The sequence below is a fragment of the Engraulis encrasicolus genome, chromosome 10 (genome assembly GCF_034702125.1).
Source record: "Engraulis encrasicolus isolate BLACKSEA-1 chromosome 10, IST_EnEncr_1.0, whole genome shotgun sequence".
In the NCBI taxonomy this organism is placed as follows: Eukaryota; Metazoa; Chordata; class Actinopteri; order Clupeiformes; family Engraulidae; genus Engraulis; species Engraulis encrasicolus.
Window position 1 is genome coordinate 4,569,550 of NC_085866.1, and position 17,806 is coordinate 4,587,355.

At 41.7% G+C, this 17,806-nt stretch overlaps 1 protein-coding gene across 1 annotated transcript; it reads left to right on the plus strand.

Moving 5' to 3' along the window:
• The first annotated feature begins 304 nt into the window (after window positions 1-304).
• On the plus strand, window positions 305-16,601 carry sdf4 (stromal cell derived factor 4). Its single transcript, XM_063207902.1, has 7 exons — window positions 305-583; window positions 7,615-7,939; window positions 9,218-9,354; window positions 12,433-12,546; window positions 13,172-13,330; window positions 14,260-14,435; window positions 15,332-16,601. Exons 2-7 carry the CDS (start codon window positions 7,629-7,631, stop codon window positions 15,506-15,508), a joined length of 1,074 nt encoding a protein of 357 aa, XP_063063972.1. The 5' UTR covers window positions 305-583; window positions 7,615-7,628; the 3' UTR covers window positions 15,509-16,601.
• The last annotated feature ends 1,205 nt before the right edge of the window (window positions 16,602-17,806 follow it).

Sequence of the window (17,806 nt, forward strand, 5' to 3'; positions counted from 1 at the left end):
AAAATTAAATATATCTATAAAAATAGCTTATTACATTCTGTGATTGTGTGCCAACCTTTTTAGGACAGTTAGATGAAAAATGAAAATAATGAATACTTGTTCAGCTCATTGAGTATCATGTACTCTCAGTGGTTCAGCTACCGGTACATTAATTTCCTTGTTTTTAAGCCTCTGATGGTTTGTATGTGTGTGGGTCCATTTCTCCATTCAATATTAGGGTGGAATTTGTGTTATGCACATAAAGTAAGAGCTTTTATTTTGATGAGGTGCAAGGTTCAGGAAACAGACCTGTGACGTGGCAAGTTCGCTACGTTCACGGAACTTGAGAAACCAGGAAGTTTACTCTGGTTTTGATCTTTCCAGCAAACCGACGTTTGTAAATTTTAAGGAGTCCACGTGTACATATCTTTCCAAATCTAAAGCGATAATGTTATGGATTCTGATGTGCTGAATACTTGCAAGTTGTGTGGCTAATCTGGCTTTTAACCCATTCGGTGGACGTTTCCATGTCATTTTGTTTCTCGATTCTTGGTTGACCATCGCAGGTCAATCACGATATCAACATCCTACACCAGCAACTCAGGTATGTGCCATTATACCACAACACTTGGTGAAAAGACGTCATGATAATTGTAACACATTCTGCTTTCAATTGATTCGTTGGTGTATTGTTTGAACTCAATGTAAGACGGTACTGTTTGGCCCCTCAAGAGTTTCCACGTAAACAGCGTTGAACACATCTGCTGTATGGTTTGTTTTGCTCCATAAACGTGTTGTGGGGAAATCGGTTGAGTCTTGAGAACAACCCGTCGTTTGACATCAATGGCATCGTGTTAAATGGGAATTGTTACAGCAAGGTTTCAATTAATTCACTTATCGCTGTATGTTTTATGTAACCTGAAACGGATGCCCTTTTCGTAAATGCAGACTCACTGAGATATTTCGCAGGCGTTTTCCATGAACACCCCATTTCGTTCTGTCATTTCATTTGGAAGAAGAAACGTCTGTGGGGTTATTCACAGACTATACACTAGTATTCGGTAATATAAACTTTATCTGCATGTGCAGCAGGGTAGATAAACGACCTTCTGTGATCTGATATGTATCATGTGGTTTGTTGTAAGCTGGTGAGTTACGTCACACTAGGCTAAATGGGCCACATTTGTTGGCATAGCCAAAGTACAAGACTGCATATCATATTCACCCCTGTCCCTTGGTCATTGACAGTACATAAGAGCTAGCTCTAAGTAGGCTACTGCCCTGTCATCATCTGACTCATTTGCATCGGCAATAAGCCATGGCAGTTTTATCTGCACAGTAGTTGGATCCACATTCTTTACATGGTCACTGTATGCTGCTGTGACTGATGTGTGTTTTGCCTGACGAAAAACACCTTCCAGAAATTGAATGGCAAGTCTCTTGAGAGAATGCATGATGAATTGTTTACATCACCATTCAGTCACAAAAAGGATGTGTGTGTGTTGTCATGGAGTTGTAAGTGAGGAGTAGCTGATGAGGCTGTTGGCCTAGAACTCTGTAGGCTTACAGTTGGTGCCAGTACTGCTGTGTCCAGGACTGTAATACACTGTGGTGCCCCCTCACTGGCTGTTATTGATTTGTGCCCCTGTGTGTACTGTGCCATTGGCCCTTATGGTTAATCTGGCCCTGACTAAGTCCCATCACTTGAAAGTCTGCAGCTGCACTCATCTTGAGTCTTGTCAACTCATCTGTCATGATTCCTCTCCTCTATGGCTTGTGTTCTGCAGTAGCATCCAGAGGGTTCACATTATGAGATGTTAAATGTGATTAAAAGAGTCAGTCAGTCAGGACAGTGGACATATAGACCAACCCCTAATATGCTGGAAGGAAGGGAGACGGGAATGAAGGAGATGCAACTAGGCATGTGAAGGGAAGAGGACTAATATGGCTACTATACTTTCCTCCTGTCCTGAGTACATCTCTGAATAAGCCTGAAGATGATGAACATTTCCCTCTTGTCCTCCTCATTCCTCATTGTGCCTCAATTCAGTGGTCAGACTTCTCTCTCTCTCTCTCTCTCTCTCTCTCTCTCTCTCTCTCTCTCTCTCTCTCTCTCTCTCTCTCTCTCTCTCTCTCTCTCTCTCTCTCTCTCTCTCTCTCTCTCTCTCCTTAGAGAAAGAAGTTCTTGTCTGACTTGCATGTACCAGTCAAGTAACAGGCAAAGCGGTTATAAAGGGTCTGTCCTCCTTTTTTTTGCTGTGGTTCTATGATTGAGTTGGTCTTCTACTTCACTGTCATTCCTGTGGGATGCCCTGGGTCTTGGTTACTCAGACTTAGCCATGGCAAAGATCCATGTATTCCAAGAGTATTCCAGGAGTATTCCAAGAACCCCAGATTCAGTAGTAAACCGGGTCTGTAGGGATGCACTGATACTGGTATCAGTATCGGCACCCAGTACGGCTTATTATACTCGTACTCGTACTCGTCAAGCACTTGCTGATACCAGGAACAATACTGCTATTACACAAAACAATGCAAAATCTTGTCACGTTCTGTGGACTTGAAAGCAGCATGGGAAAAAAGTGCCACCTCGTACATTTACTAACATTTAAATCTACATGGAAATGGACAACAAAAATATCACAGGTGGAAAAAAAACAAGGCCATGCATTTATTATATCCCCGAAACGCGGAGCGTCGGGGATGTAATGGTTTTGCGTGCGCCGCCGCCGCGTCCGCCGCCACCGTGTCCGCGTCCGCCGCCGCCGTAAGGTCTTTCGTGTTAACGCGATAACTTTTGAACGGATGTTTGGATTTGTCCCAGATTTTTTGGGTGAATGCTCTAGGGCAGGTTCATGAACTGATTCGAGTTTGGAGGTCAACACTTTCAAGATGGCTGAATTCAAGATGGCCGAATTTTTGTTTGGTCCATAACTTCTGACCGGGTGGATGGATTTGTCCCAGATTTGGTGTGTGAATGCTCTAGGGTAGGTTCATGAACTGCTTCGAGATGGGAGGTCAACACTTTCAAGATGGCTGAATTCAAGATGGCCGAATTTTTGTTTGGTCCATAACTTCTGACCGGGTGGATGGATTTGTCCCAGATTTGGTGTGTGAATGCTTTAGGGTAGGTTCATGAACTGCTTCGAGATGGGAGGTCAACACTTTCAAGATGGCTGAATTCAAGATGGCCGAATTTTTGTTTGGTCCATAACTTCTGACCGGGTGGATGGATTTGTCCCAGATTTGGTGTGTGAATGCTCTAGGGTAGGTTCATGAACTGATTCGAGTTTGGAGGTCAACACTTTCAAGATGGCTGAATTCAAGATGGCCGAATTATTCTTTGGCCCATAACTACTGACCGGGTGGATGGATTTGTCCCAGATTTTGTGTGTGAATGCTCTAGGGTAGGTTCATGAACTGATTCGAGTTTGGAAGACAACACTTTCAAAATGGCGGAATTTTCATTTGACCCATAACTTCTGACTGGGTGGATTGATTTGCCCGGTAACACCTTATTTTAATGGTTCACCATTTCAGTGAATCTACCATATTAGGTACAGTGTAATAACCAATGTAACAATATTTAATACCATGTAATACTAGTGTAATACCAGTGTAACAATATGCAATATCAGGTACAGTGTAATAACGAGTGTAACAGTATGCAATACCATGTAATATAGTGTAATACCAGTGTAACAATATGCAATACCATGTAATACGCACAAACACATGATGTAAGTAAAAAAATTACATTGTATTAAATATTGTTACACTGGTTATTACACTGTACCTAATGTGGTATATCCACTGAACCATTAAAACAGTATTACCATTTGCCCCATTTTTTGCTTCATTTTCACAATAGTCGTTTGGTTTTAAGCCTATGCACGTCATGTCACGTCTGTATGTATCATATACGTTTACGAAATGGTGGACGGGAGTGGTAGGAATGATGGGGGACTGGAAGCGTCGCGTTTCGGGGATATACCTTAAGCAGTCGAAGGCGACTGCACAGGCAGTCTAGTTTTCATTGTATTTTGGTGGTAAAAGGTGTTGTATCGGTACTCTGTATCGGCAAGTACACACATTAATGTACTCGTACTTGAATCGGTTTTCAAAAAAAGTGGTATCGGTGCATCCCTACGGGTCTGGTGTCCTCATTGCAAACATTCGGGCTGCGCGGGCAGCTGATGATGCCTCTGCATCCTCTGATTGTTTGGAAGCTGCTGTCAGAACCTCACGTCAAAAATACTGAATCAGAGCAAGATATCGCAAAACACGCCCACTCAATGCAAAAGCGTGTGCTCAAGTTGCGTCTCCTAAGGGGGCGTTGTCCCCTACTGGGTCATTTCACGTGAAATCAGACACTTTGGGACCCGACCGACCCGGATTTCGATCATACTTGGTGTGCCTTTTCAGTAGCAAGGTAGCACCCCAGAACTGCATTGGTTTGAATCTGACACTAATATTAAGGGAGAAACAGACTAGGAAAGGTTCACATGTGAGGGTAGGACACTATACATTCAGCCTTGAATATATCAGTCAGTGTTAGTCACAAAAAGATGCCTGTGGTGTTGTTTGAAAGCTCTTTTCTGGCTCTACATATTACACAATCACCTTGGAATACAACTACTCTCAGAATATGAATTATGATAAATTGAAAAATTAAAAATTGAATATCTCAAAAACTCATATTTTAAAATGGCCAGTTCCTTGTCCAAACGTAGCCGGCAATGTCATGAGCAGCACCTAAAAACGCTGGTGTTCGGTTTGTTTATTCATTTCAGAGAGAATTTGACTCACAAATATGGCATCATACAGACCACTTACTAATAATATGGTAATACCATAGTAGCATCACATGACAAAACAAAAACAAAACAAAAATGGTCAGTGTCCATGGTCCCAGGTTTCAGAAACTAAGGCAGATGTCCATTTATACATACCAAATGATGATATGTGAATGTTTGAACATTCCTTCTCTGTGTACCTGTGCCATCTTCCCTTTACCGTACTTTAAAGAGATAATCAATGGGCTACACTCTCATTTTGTACTCTACCAGTGCATTTGAAGCAACAGCTGTGTCTTTTGTAGATAATGTATAAGTACGTCCCGTTGCAGTTACAGGTTCCACTACCAGAAGCACATCCTGATGATCCATCGACAGTCTATCTGGTCTGAAGGGAAAAGTGAAGGATGGAGATGGCCCATGAGGATGCAGGAAGTTCAGTTTCACCTCTCCAGTGCTCGGCATACATTCCTCAGCACATGCTAGCCACCAGTTGCCATATCATATACAGCTACAACATACCCTTTGATGCTTGAAAAATGTAACACATTCCTTTACTGAGCTCACTCTTTTCAACTCTGCCTTCTCTGAATGCTCAAAATGGCCTAACTTCCACTGTGTCCATTGACAATGGGCAGAAGCTGTGTAGTGTTTATAATGCGTTATAGTTTAATTGTCAATAGGACGTTGCAGACTTGCTCGTGCAGCAAGCCATTTAACTGTCCCTCCAACGCCATCACATGGACCTTTGCCATGTGATGTGGCAAAAAATTGCCACTCTGCAGGTATGTGAAAATCTGCCTCGTGGTGGCACATATTTGTTGTAATTTTAAGGTTCTTATATTGTGCAGGAAGTCTGCAACGTCCTATTGACAATTAAATTGTAACGCCATACCAACTGTTTTTGAATTTGTCAAGGATAATGTCAAGAACATCCATTGCCAGTTTGCCACAACAGATATTGTACCATCATGAAGCTGAGAACTTGTTGAAAAAGGTTTGAATCTGCAAGAACTATTCCAGGTACTCAAAAACTACACAGCTTCTGCCCATTGTCAATGGACACAGTGGAAGTTAGGCCATTTTGAGCATTCAGAGAAGGCAGAGTTGAAAGAGTGAGCTCAGTAAAGGAATGTGTTACATTTTCAAGCATCAAAGGCTATGTTGTAGCTGTATATGATGGCAACTGGTGGCTAGCATGTGCTGAGGAATGTATGCCGAGCACTGGAGAGGTGAAACTGAACTTCCTGCATCCTCATGGGCCATCTCCATCCTTCACTTTTCCCTTCAGACCAGATAGACTGTCATGGATCATCAGGATGTGCTTCTGGTAGTGGAACCTGTAACTGCAACGGGACGTACTTATACATTATCTAATTATTATTCAAATGCACTGGTAGAGTACAAAATGAGAGTGTAGCCATTGATTATCTCTTTAAAGTATGGTAAAGGGAAGATGGCACAGGTACACAGAGAAGGAATGTTCAAACATTCACATATCATCATTTGGTATGTATAAATGGACATCTGCCTTAGTTTCTGAAACCTGGGACCATGGACACTGACCATTTTTGTTTTGTTTTTGTTTTGTCATGTGATGCTACTATGGTATTACCATATTATTAGTAAGTGGTCTGTATGATGCCATATTTGTGAGTCAAATTCTCTCTGAAATGAATAACAAACCGAACACCAGCGTTTTAGGTGCTGCTCATGACATTGCCGGCTACGTTTGGACAAGGAACTGGCCATTTTAAAATATGAGTTTTTGAGATATTCAATTTTTAATTTTTCAATTTATCATAATTCATATTCTGAGAGTAGTTGTATTCCAAGTTGATTGTGTAATATGTAGAGCCAGAAAAGAGCTTTCAAACAACACCACAGGCATCTTTTTGTGACTAACACTGACTGATATATTCAAGGCTGAATGTATAGTGTCCTACCCTCACATGTGAACCTTTCCTAGTCTGTTTCTCCCTTAATATTAGTGTCAGATTCAAACCAATGCAGTTCTGGGGTGCTACCTTGCTACTGAAAAGGCACACCAAGTATGATCGAAATCCGGGTCGGTCGGGTCCCAAAGTGTCTGATTTCACGTGAAATGACCCTACTTCTTCTTCTCTTTTTGAGGTGTTTGCGCAAGACGTGCGCTACCGCCATCTGCAGCGCTAAGGGGACTTCATTAATTCTCAACCTCAGGACTCCGAAGGTCTCCTAATCGAAGGTCTCCTAAAGGGGCGTTCACCCGACAGAAAGTGGATACCGGAAAAGAAACAAAATGACACTTCTTGTTATATCCACCTTCTTTGCTCACGTGCTGGTGTGATTGACTTGGCTGCTTCACATCTTTCTCCTCCTCACAGCGTGAATGTTAACGAGAAACCCATGTGTACAAGCAAGCATTCTCTTACTGCATTGCCAAGATGACACCTGTGTTGGTTTAAAGGTGCTCTGTGTAAGATGGTGGCCAGAGTAGGTATTGCAACTATGCTGCTCTTTGAAACTGTGCTGTCTACTGACAAATCGGATATTTTCATGAATAGTTACTAAATAATGAACTAACATTTACTAGTATGATCAAAGTACAGTAAAGTTTGCAGCTAAAAATGCCTATTATTCTGGAAATTCGGGTATGGTTGCGCTGGGCTGCTATGCCGACAACCTGGGTTCGATTCTGGCCCGGGTCCTTTTTTTTTTGTTTTTTTTGTTTGTTTTTTTTGTCCTTATACGCTAACCTGATTATTTTTTTATTTGCCGAACCTTCCACCACATCTCTTTCTCCCCACTCATTTCTTGTCCATCTCTCAACGTGTGTGTGTGTTTTTTTCCCCCCCAGATTCCTCTGCAGCCATGAGTGATATCCAGACGTCTCGCTGTGGCCTGTGGACAGGCCTCTGCTGCACGCTGCTCTGCGTGCTGCTGGTCCTCGACGTCCACGCCCGTCCGGCCAACATGTCGGCCCTCAAGGACAAACTGCCCAACAGCAAGGAGGAGAACGAGATCCTGCCGCCCGACCACCTGAACGGGGTGAAGATGGAGATGGACGGCCACCTCAACAGGGAGTTCAACAAGGAGGTGTTCCTGGGCAAGGAGATCGAGGAGTTCGAGGAGGACTCTGAGCCGCGCAGGAACCGCAAGAAGCTCATCGACATCTTCCAAAAGTAAGTTTCACTTCCGCAGGTGCTCTTCAGGGGAATTTTAAAAAAATTATTATTTGTCCCACACAGACCACAAAGGACTTAATAGCAGAGTTGCCTCGGGCACCTCCTTTATTTTGATGTTTAAGATGCCCTATTTCCTTTGAAGAGGGGGGATGTCCGGTTTCAGATACACTTGACTATCATCATTGGAAAGACTTTATTGTGCAGTTCCATAAGAAATGTGATATGAAAACCCTAAAAGTAAGCATTTTTGGTGACTCAAATTTAGAAATATCATTCACAAACCAAAATTTGTATATTTTCAGTGGGTTTATTCAAGGTGGTAGGTCTTTCTTGCGAAGGTGGCGTCCTTAGAAATAAAGTTGTGTGGGAAACCATGCATATGTATAGCTATGCTGTGTTCTACACGGTTGTTTTGATGGAGCAGCGTGACTTGCCAGTGCCCTGTATGCTGTTAGATGCAGCCATAATAGCCATGCTGTTTGGGCTACAGAGGTCGTGCCTGTTACACATAAACTCAAGATTGTATTAGACTGAATCTCTTACAAGATGACCCTTTTATTTTGTTTTACTTTCTTTAACTCTGTTGCTGCTGAGCACAATGAAAATGTCAAACGATGACCTTTTCAATTCATGCTCTTTTTTCTTATAAAACTCAAGTTTCATTTCAGAACACAAGCTGGAAACACATGCACATATTGAAGTGGCTCTTGTGCAAATACTACCCTTGACACAAGTGAGGACAGAGCTACAGTAGGGACAAAACTGGAACAGTTATATGCCAGCACAACACTCTTGCATAACTATTTAGCTTATGGTAGCATGAAGGACATGTACAGGCCTAGATTTTCAAAGAAAACGTTCAGCATAATCTTGTTCATGAACATTAATGGCAATAAAAACTAGTTCAGCACTGCCCTTCTCTTAGGCTTGCCCTACTTATGGGCTTTAGTGAATCCCACAGTATCTACATGCGACTTTCCTGATTTGAGGGGCATCAAACAAAGTTATTGGTAACGCATTAAGGCTACATATTCTACTACTTTAAAACCTCCAAAAGGTTTTATTTCATTTTTTATTTATTTTATTCATATATGGATTTATTTTATGCAACAACAGATCTCAACCCTTTCGATATGGACCTTACATGCAGCCGTATCCACATATTTTTCCCTGTTGGGGGGAAAAAAAAGTTGCCTTAGTGACACGTAATTCTGGGCTAAGTTGGTGCAAGATCGTTCCAGAACTTTCTAACGGTGGTCATTATGTGCTTGGCAGAGTGGACCGTAACCGTGACAACAGTGTGAGTGCTAGCGAGATGCAGCGGTGGATCATGGAGAAGACGGAGGAGCACTTCCAGGAGGCCGTCCGGGAGAACAAGCTGAGCTTCAGGGCCGTGGACCCCGATGGAGACGGTAAGAAGAACCATGAGGCCTATACTGAGACAAGAAGCTGGTTCAGGAGTAAACCAGGTTAAGTTAAAGGGGTATGCCACTATTTTGGGGCTGAATATGGTTAAAATCGTTGCCCTGGGTTTATAAAGGTGGTAAAGTGTCTTATTTTTCATGTTAGGCATTGTTTTGTTTTAAGGAGGGAGTAAGTATCTAAGCTAGTGAGAGTCAATGGATCACACATGCTACAGTGATCCATTGACTTTCCGAGGACTCCAGGCTCTTCTATTAGGTGATTTACCTCTTAACTTAACCTGGTTTACCCTTGAACCAGCGTCTTAGTATACCCCTATGGACTGTAGAGAGATACACTTTACACCATCCACTGGTAGCCAACGATCCCACTCACGGCTTGCAGAAAAAGCTGAACGTCATAACCACATTACTGTGACATTACCGAACGTCAGTCACTGATTTAGGTAATGTTCTGGCAGCCACAGGGCAGCTAAGGGTTGTGGAGCTGTGTGTCTGCATAAAGAGAGCTAAGAAGTCACACCCCATGGAGCCTATGGGATCTTAGGTAGCAAGAACAGTCGGCCCGATCGTGGCTGAATGTCGGCACTGTCGGCTGAGTGTCGGCTCGGCTGGAACACTGGTTACCGTGACTCTGCCAACACTTCATAGAACACTGAAAATAACTGTCACTTCATGCAGTACACTGTCGGCATACGGTAATAGGGCCATTATTGGGCCGCGGACAAAGCCAGACTGTCAGCACTCACGAAAAAAGGATTGGGCCAACAATGGGCCAGATAAACTTTGCGACCTGATCTGAAACGCTAACTAGAATAGATGCCAGGGCCTTTCCCTGGAGCTCCTGGATCCATATCAGTGCCGAGTTCCCTTGGGCCTGACCAGAAAGGTGTGTGACCTAGTGTCTCTGTAGGCCTTTGTGTTGAGAACGACCCAAACTGGGAAGAGTGCTCTGATCCGGGCCACTGACAGCTTTGGCTGGGCCCAGGGCAAAATCATCTGAAAGGGCCCCCACCCAATGCTTACAATGTAATGGGGACCCAATTCTGGGGCCCCCTCTTTCTACCTGGGCCCGGGACAACGGATCCCTTTACTGTTGGCTCCCCTGGCTCTGATGAAATAGTCTATGGCTCTGATTGGTAAGCTAACTTGAAATAAATGAGCCATTTCTCAGTGGAATGATGAGCAAAACAAGAAGAGTAGAACTATGTTTTTCATTCTCAGCTATCAAATTATTGTCAACGACCTTTAAATAAATGAATGCTATTAATATTGTTTTTCCTTTTTTGTGTTTCAAGGCATGCCATTGGATGTTTTTACAGGGCACATTATGTCTACACCGCATTCCACTTTATTATGCAAATGACATTTTTCGCTGTTTCCCCAAATAATCAATACAAATGACAGTCGTCATAATTTTCAAGTCATCAGCCATTAGAGTACAATTTAAACGTTTTTGAATGAACCTTCCAATGATAACGGTATTTTTTAAAATAATAAAAAACTTTAAATGCTCTGTTCCACATTATTACGCAAAATAGTTTTGTAGTGTTGTAATCCAAATTTCTTTCTTTTTTTCCCTTTTACATCAAAACAGTTGGAATTTGGTACCTTCTAAATTACATTTCAATGTTCAATACTTGGTGATAAGCTCTTTGTCTTAGTAACTGGAATGCTGTGATTAACATTGAAGTCAATGGCAGGGCATTGCATGGGAGTTATGGAAGCCCAGATATCCTTGATGCTTTGCTCTCAGCTGTTTTTGTTTGTTTGGTCTGGTGACCCACACTTCACTCTTCAATATACCCCATAGATTTCCATGCCACGTTTAGGTGCTTTGGAGGTGATGACATTCTAACGCACCAGACATAAAACGCCATTGAAAATGAATGGGATGCTATGTCTGGTGAGTTTGAATGTCATCACCTCCAAAGCACCTACACGTGGCATGGAAATCTACAGGTATATTGAAGAGTGAAGTGTGGGTCACCAGACCAAACAAACAAAAACAGCTGAGAGCAAAGCATCAAGGATATCTGGGCTTCCATAATTTCCATGCAATGCCCTGCCATTGACTTCAATGTTAAACGCAGCATTCCAGTTACAGCTTATGACCAAGTTTTGAACATCGAAATGTAATTTAGAAGGTACCAAATGCCAACTGTTTTGATGTAAATGGGAAAAAAAGAAAGAAATTTGTATTACAACACTACAAAACTGTTTTGCGTAATAATTTGGAACAGAGCATTTTGGGCATTTTAAGTTTTTTATTATTTAAAAAAATACCGTTATCATTGGAAGGTTCATTCAAAAACTTTTGAATTGTACTCTAATGGCTGATTACTTGAAAATTATGACGACTGTCATTTCTATTGACTATTTGGGAAAAGGGAAAAAAATGTCATTTGCGTAATAATGTGAAATGCCGTGTATATATTGGGGGACATTTAAAAAATCTTTTAAAATAAAAATAAGTAATTCATACTTTTTTCAAGTAAAATAAAGAAAAACACAATTTCTGTGTACTAGATTGCTCTGGGGTGCGTTTCTTGACTACATCATTAGATAAGATTAGATTAAAATTCATCCCCAATGGGAAATTCTTTTTCAGGGTTGCTCTTTAGATTAAAGGGGTATGCCACTAGTTTGGGGCTTAATACATTTAAAATCATTGGCCAGGGTTTATAAAGGTGGTAAAGTGTCTTATTTTTCATGTTAAGCGTTGTCTTGCTTTAAGACAAGCTAAAAGAGGGAATTTGTCGCTAAGCTAGTGAAAGTCAATGGATCCGTGTAGTCAATGGATCCATTGACTTTCACTAGCTTAGCGAGACAACGCTTAACATGAAAAATAAGACACTTTACCACCTTTATAAACCCCAGCCAACGATTTTAACTGTAGTAAGCCCCAAAATAGTGGCATACCCCTTTAAGTTAGCAACTTACTTGGCTGCAATGCAATTTCCCATTGGAAACCCAGTAAGTTGCTAACTGGTTAGCAACGATGATTTCGAGAAATGGGGTCCAGTCTTCTCGGTTGTTGATTTGTTGTTTTCTTGCCGTTGACCACAGGTCATGTGACGTGGGATGAGTACCGCGTCAAATTCCTGGCCAGCAAAGGATTCAACGAGAAAGAAGTGGCAGAAAAAGTGAAAAATAACGAAGAGCTGAAAGTAGATGAAGAAAGTAAGTGCCAATAAATATACAGTACATTACCATAGGCAAGGGCAACTCCCCCCTTCCTGGACCAGCGCTGTCCCATTAAACCACCAGTTCTCGTGGTTATTTTTTAGCAACTAGTTTTCTATGCATGTTCCCTTCATCTGTCGAGAATAGGAGTAACATGGTGAGGTGTGAGAGTTGTTAGTGTCACCAGAGAAATTGGAATATAATCTTAGTGAGCTTTCTGATATATTCTACTTTCTCTGGTGTCACCCCTTCAGAGGCAGGTGGCCGCCTGATCCAGCTGAATAACATGCACTGGATGAATGAGCATATTAATATGATGGTAATAATAATTGTTCTTTCGGTTTCACAAGTACTTTGAGTGATTAACTAAAACCAATTGAACAAAGTCAGTTTCATTTAAAAAAAAAATTAGGTGGAAATTACATCTTAATGACTTTGTTGTTGTTTCTTGTCTCCAGAGGAGCATCTTGCCACCAGGCAAGGCAGGCAGCCGCTTGGGGGGGCCCAAGTCCCTAGATAGTGAATAACAGCCCACAATTTTGGTTCAAATGTTCATTATTTAGCATTTTTGCTTGGGGCCCCATCTGATCCTAGAATCGCCTCTGCTTGTCCCGTTCTGCAGCCCAGGAGGTTCTGGAGAGTCTTAAGGACCGCTGGTTCCAGGCGGATAACCCCCCTGCAGACCAGCTCCTGAACGAGGAGGAGTTCCTGTCCTTCCTGCACCCGGAGCACAGCAGGGGCATGCTCAAGTACATGGTCAAGGAGATCGTCAGGGACCTCGGTAGGATGTTGTTGTTTTTTTTAAAGATATTTTATGGGCTTTTATGCCTTTATTTTGGATAGGACAGTGAGAGAGAAGGACAAGAAATGATTGGGAGAGAAAGGCTATGTTTAGACATGACGTTTTTAATTCAGAATTAAATGGTTCAGTTGAGTTTGCTTTGATCTTTCATTCAATTCCAAATTGTTAAGTGTTTACATGACGTTTTCAAAGCGGAATTAAAGGGCAACTCTTGCCAATTTCAATGTGCTGTTGTGTTGCTCACGCTACCCTTGACTTGTCAGTACCCGGTGACGCCGCAGTTTTTGACCCAGCCTTTTCCGAGATATGAGCTATTCTAATGGGGGCAACTTTTGTTTACATTTTAAAAAGCCTAGGCTAGAGCATAGGCCTACTCCAAATATTTTCCCAAAAGGCATCGCTGTTTGGTTGCTGTCTGCTGATGTTGCATAACCTTTTGGATGTTTTTGGGAATAATTTTTTTTTTTAAATGAAATGTAAACAAAAGTTGCCCCCATTAGAATTGCTCATATCTCAGAAAGGGCTGAGTCAAAAAATGCGGCGTCGCCGAGTACTGACAAGTCAAGGGTAGCGTGAGCAATACAACAGCACATTGAAATTGGCAGGAGATGCCCTTTAAGCTTTATTCAGAATTAAAGTGAGTTCATTCTGAATTAAATGTCTCATGTAAACGTACCCAGAGAGAGAAAGAAGATGGGGAAAGGTGTGCTCAGTCTTTGAATTAAATAAATCTAATGTACAGTTGCTCCATGATGACTTGTTGAAAAAATAAAAAATATTCTTGTGGCTGTGTTTGAAGCACATCTGCTGGTTATGGGACTAATGTTGTACATAATATCTATAACTAAAGTGCATTTAAATCCAAATATGATTGCCATTAAAATCCCGTCATCATTGTGTATGTCCAGATCAGGATGGCGACAAGAGGCTGACCCTGTCAGAGTTCATCTCTCTCCCGATGGGCACGGTGGAGAACCAGCAGGCCCAGGACATCGACGATGATTGGGTCCGCGAGAGGAAGAAGGAGTTCCAGGAAGTGATCGACATCAACCGCGACGGCATTGTTACCATGGAGGAGCTGGAGGTAGGAGGAGCAACAATGCAATTATGCAACCAATGTACACATTTTATTGTTTTCACTGAAACAACCCTTTCTTTTGTCTTGGTGGCATCACATACCAAAGAGTTTCTGAATGGGAACTTTTCATAGTCCACACTTCTCCCAGGGAGGGAATCTCGAAAATGCAAGCACCAAATCAAGAATTTACTCACATAGCACTCCCAAAAATGCCCATTTGTGCCCAATGCCAATTCTTTTTTACTCTTTTGGGGACATTTAACACCTTTCTCATGGTAGGACAGTGAAGCTATGTCAGGAAAGTAGTGGGGAGAGCAGTGTTGTAGTCTACTTTTTTGAGATGGGTAAACTGTATATTTGTGCATTTTTGTGGTGGGTATACTGTGCTATTCTAAATACTAAATCAATACATTTTAGGTGGGTATACTGAAACCCCTGACATTTTCAGGTGGGTATACTGCGTATACCTGTGTTCTATGTAGACTATACCACTGGGGGGGAGAGATGCGGTATAGCAGATAAATGTTTCAGACTGGATTCGATCCTGGGTCCCCATGTAAACTATGCAGTAGACTATGCAGTGGGCCACAGAAACCCCCACCCCCACCCCCACCTATTTGTGTTTCTGACTAGACCTTTGTTATTTTGTTTTCTTGAATACTACAGAAATGCTTGAGCTGCCCTAGCCCAAGAACAGACTCTTTGACATGATGTGTGTGTACTCTATGTACTTCACTTAATTTAAAAATTTTTTTTTTTTTTAAAGGAACTCTACTTTGCATCTGCACTTGTTCTGTATATTTCCTGTGCACTTTGTATCTGTTAGTGATTAAAAAGCGTCTGCCAAATACAATGCAATGTAATGTAATGTTTTTTGCTTTGTGTTGTTTGGCGTTTTCCAGGAGTACATGGATCCCATGAACGAGTACAACGCCCTAAACGAGGCCAAGCAGATGATCGCCGTGGCCGACGAGAACAAGAACAACAACCTGGAGATGGAGGAGATCCTGAAATACAGCGAGTACTTCACCGGCAGCAAGCTCATGGACTACGCACGCAACGTCCACGAGGAGTTCTAGAACAGCCGTCGTCATGGGAGGAATTCTAAAACAACCGTCGTCATGGCTCCCACATATCCTGCTTTCTGATTGGACTGATCTGTTCTGATCTGATCGTGCTATTGGTCTCTTGCACACGATGGACAAACCCAGTGGCATTCTTTGATCTGTGGATAAGATGAAAAAATGAGATTTGAAAAACGTGTCTATTATTTACATTTTATTCTTTTGTTTTGTTTTTTTTTGTCAGATGCTTGCGATGCACATCAGGGGCCAGTAGTAGGAAGCTGGTTCAGGAGTAAACCAGGTGAAGTTAGGAGGACGTAAATCATCTAATAGAAGGAGTCTTCGTTGTCTTAAAATGAGGACTCCAGGCTCTTCTATTAGATGATTTACCTCTTAACTTCACCTGGTTTACTCCTGAACCAGCTTCTTACTATACCCCTCAGCTTGCAGTAATACACTAATATACTGTTAAGCATGTCCTCCTCTAGTCCGCTACTCTATTGGTCAACAGCCCATGACCTCGCTGCTGTCCGTGGCTTGCACAATATCTGAGCAGCAACATATCGTTTTTAGATGTATGACCTTTATTATGTCTAAGAGTTACATCAATTCTTAACGTTTCTTTTGTTTCAGACATGTGAACGTTGTTTTTTAATCTTTTACTAGACATGTCTCACCGTCGAAACATGTCAGGTAAAATATTTTTTTTTAAAGTTTACATGTCTGAAACAAAAGACGCTTTGAGAATGAACATATAATTTTTGTACAGGTATAAATTCCCTTCATCTTTAATTAGTTACATAGGTACTTTTAAAAATAAATCCAATGAACAATCTAGAAATATAGAATGCATACCGGAATATAAAAAAGACATTCACTTGTTATATCATCAGTTGTGCCTAAGTTAACGTTTCAAGTTTGAATTTGCATTGCTTTGTAAAGATGAACTATTTGAAGGTGTAGCTCAATATTATAAATTATGGGAATTCTAGATTTATGTGAAGTGCTGTGAAATAATTATGCCTTTTGACAAAAGAAAAAAAGCTCTTTGCAAACACTTGTGGCCGAGTTGAAACATAAATGAAGCAATATACTTGCTGAAGAAAAAGTGTTTCTGTTTTTGTTGCCATCTGTAGACAAATCGGTTGGTATCCCCAAGCTTATGCAAAAAAACATAACCTGACCTGGAGTAACTTATAAAAAGTTAAGCGGTAAAGTTATTATAACTTATTATAAATTCATTAGCTTCATTAGTGTTCATTCCAGGTTTGGCACCTGTGAAAATGAGCCTTTTATTTGGATAGAAGTGAAATAATGATTTTGTTTGGCAGAAAATAACTGGATGTTCCTCTTCAGGGAAGGGCAGGCACTGCAGCCCTGGGTCTCTCCCTCCTCCCTCCTCCACCATCCATCCTCTAGTCAGAGATTCTTTAAGTATATAGAGATATGCCAATGTAATAGGTTGCTATGGGCACCTAACATGACCAGGTTCCGGTCTGCCTAAAGGGGAGTGTCATAATACTCCTAGCATTGAATAGAACAGTCCTTAGGTCTGCCTAAAGGGGCGTGTCATAATACTCCTAGCATTGAATAGAACAGTCCTTAGGTCTGCCTAGGTCTGTCTAGGTCTGCCTAAAGGGGGATCCCCCCCTCCCCTTGCAATAATATAACCCGGAAACAATGGGCCAATGGAACCTCTCTCTCTCTACTCTCTCTGGTCTAGCACTCAGTAGTGCCTGTAGAGGCTGCTGTTCCGCTTCCTAGATCTCCCGTCCCTCAAAGCAGGGGAGGCCAAAGGGAAACAAGGGACACTTTACTGAGCAAGTGGTATACAGTTACTATAGAGCAGTGCTTCTTAACCGTTTTTCTTAACACACCCCCTTACCTGTGCCGAAGAGAAGTCGCGCACCCCCAACCCAAACTTCTACATGTGTATACATACTAAAGATGATTTTAAGTGATTAATTGCAATAGGCCTAATTCTTGCTTGGGAAATTAATCAATACTTTAATGACTTTAAATGGGGACCAAACATTTCATATAATATATAATATAATATAATATAATGTTCCCAACCACAATTTTGGTCGCAACCTCAACATAATCAAAATCCCGCGCACCCCCTGAAATTTCAGGCGCACCCCCAGGGGGTGCCTGCACCCCAGGTTGAGAACCACTGATCTAGAGTGATGTACCCGATTCTGTGCTGGGTGGATCACATTGGGGGGGGTTTCTTTTTAGGCTTTTTTTTTCCAGTAACAATGTCTAGCCACCTCATTAAGTGCAATGGAATTACTGGTGAAACCGCCATGT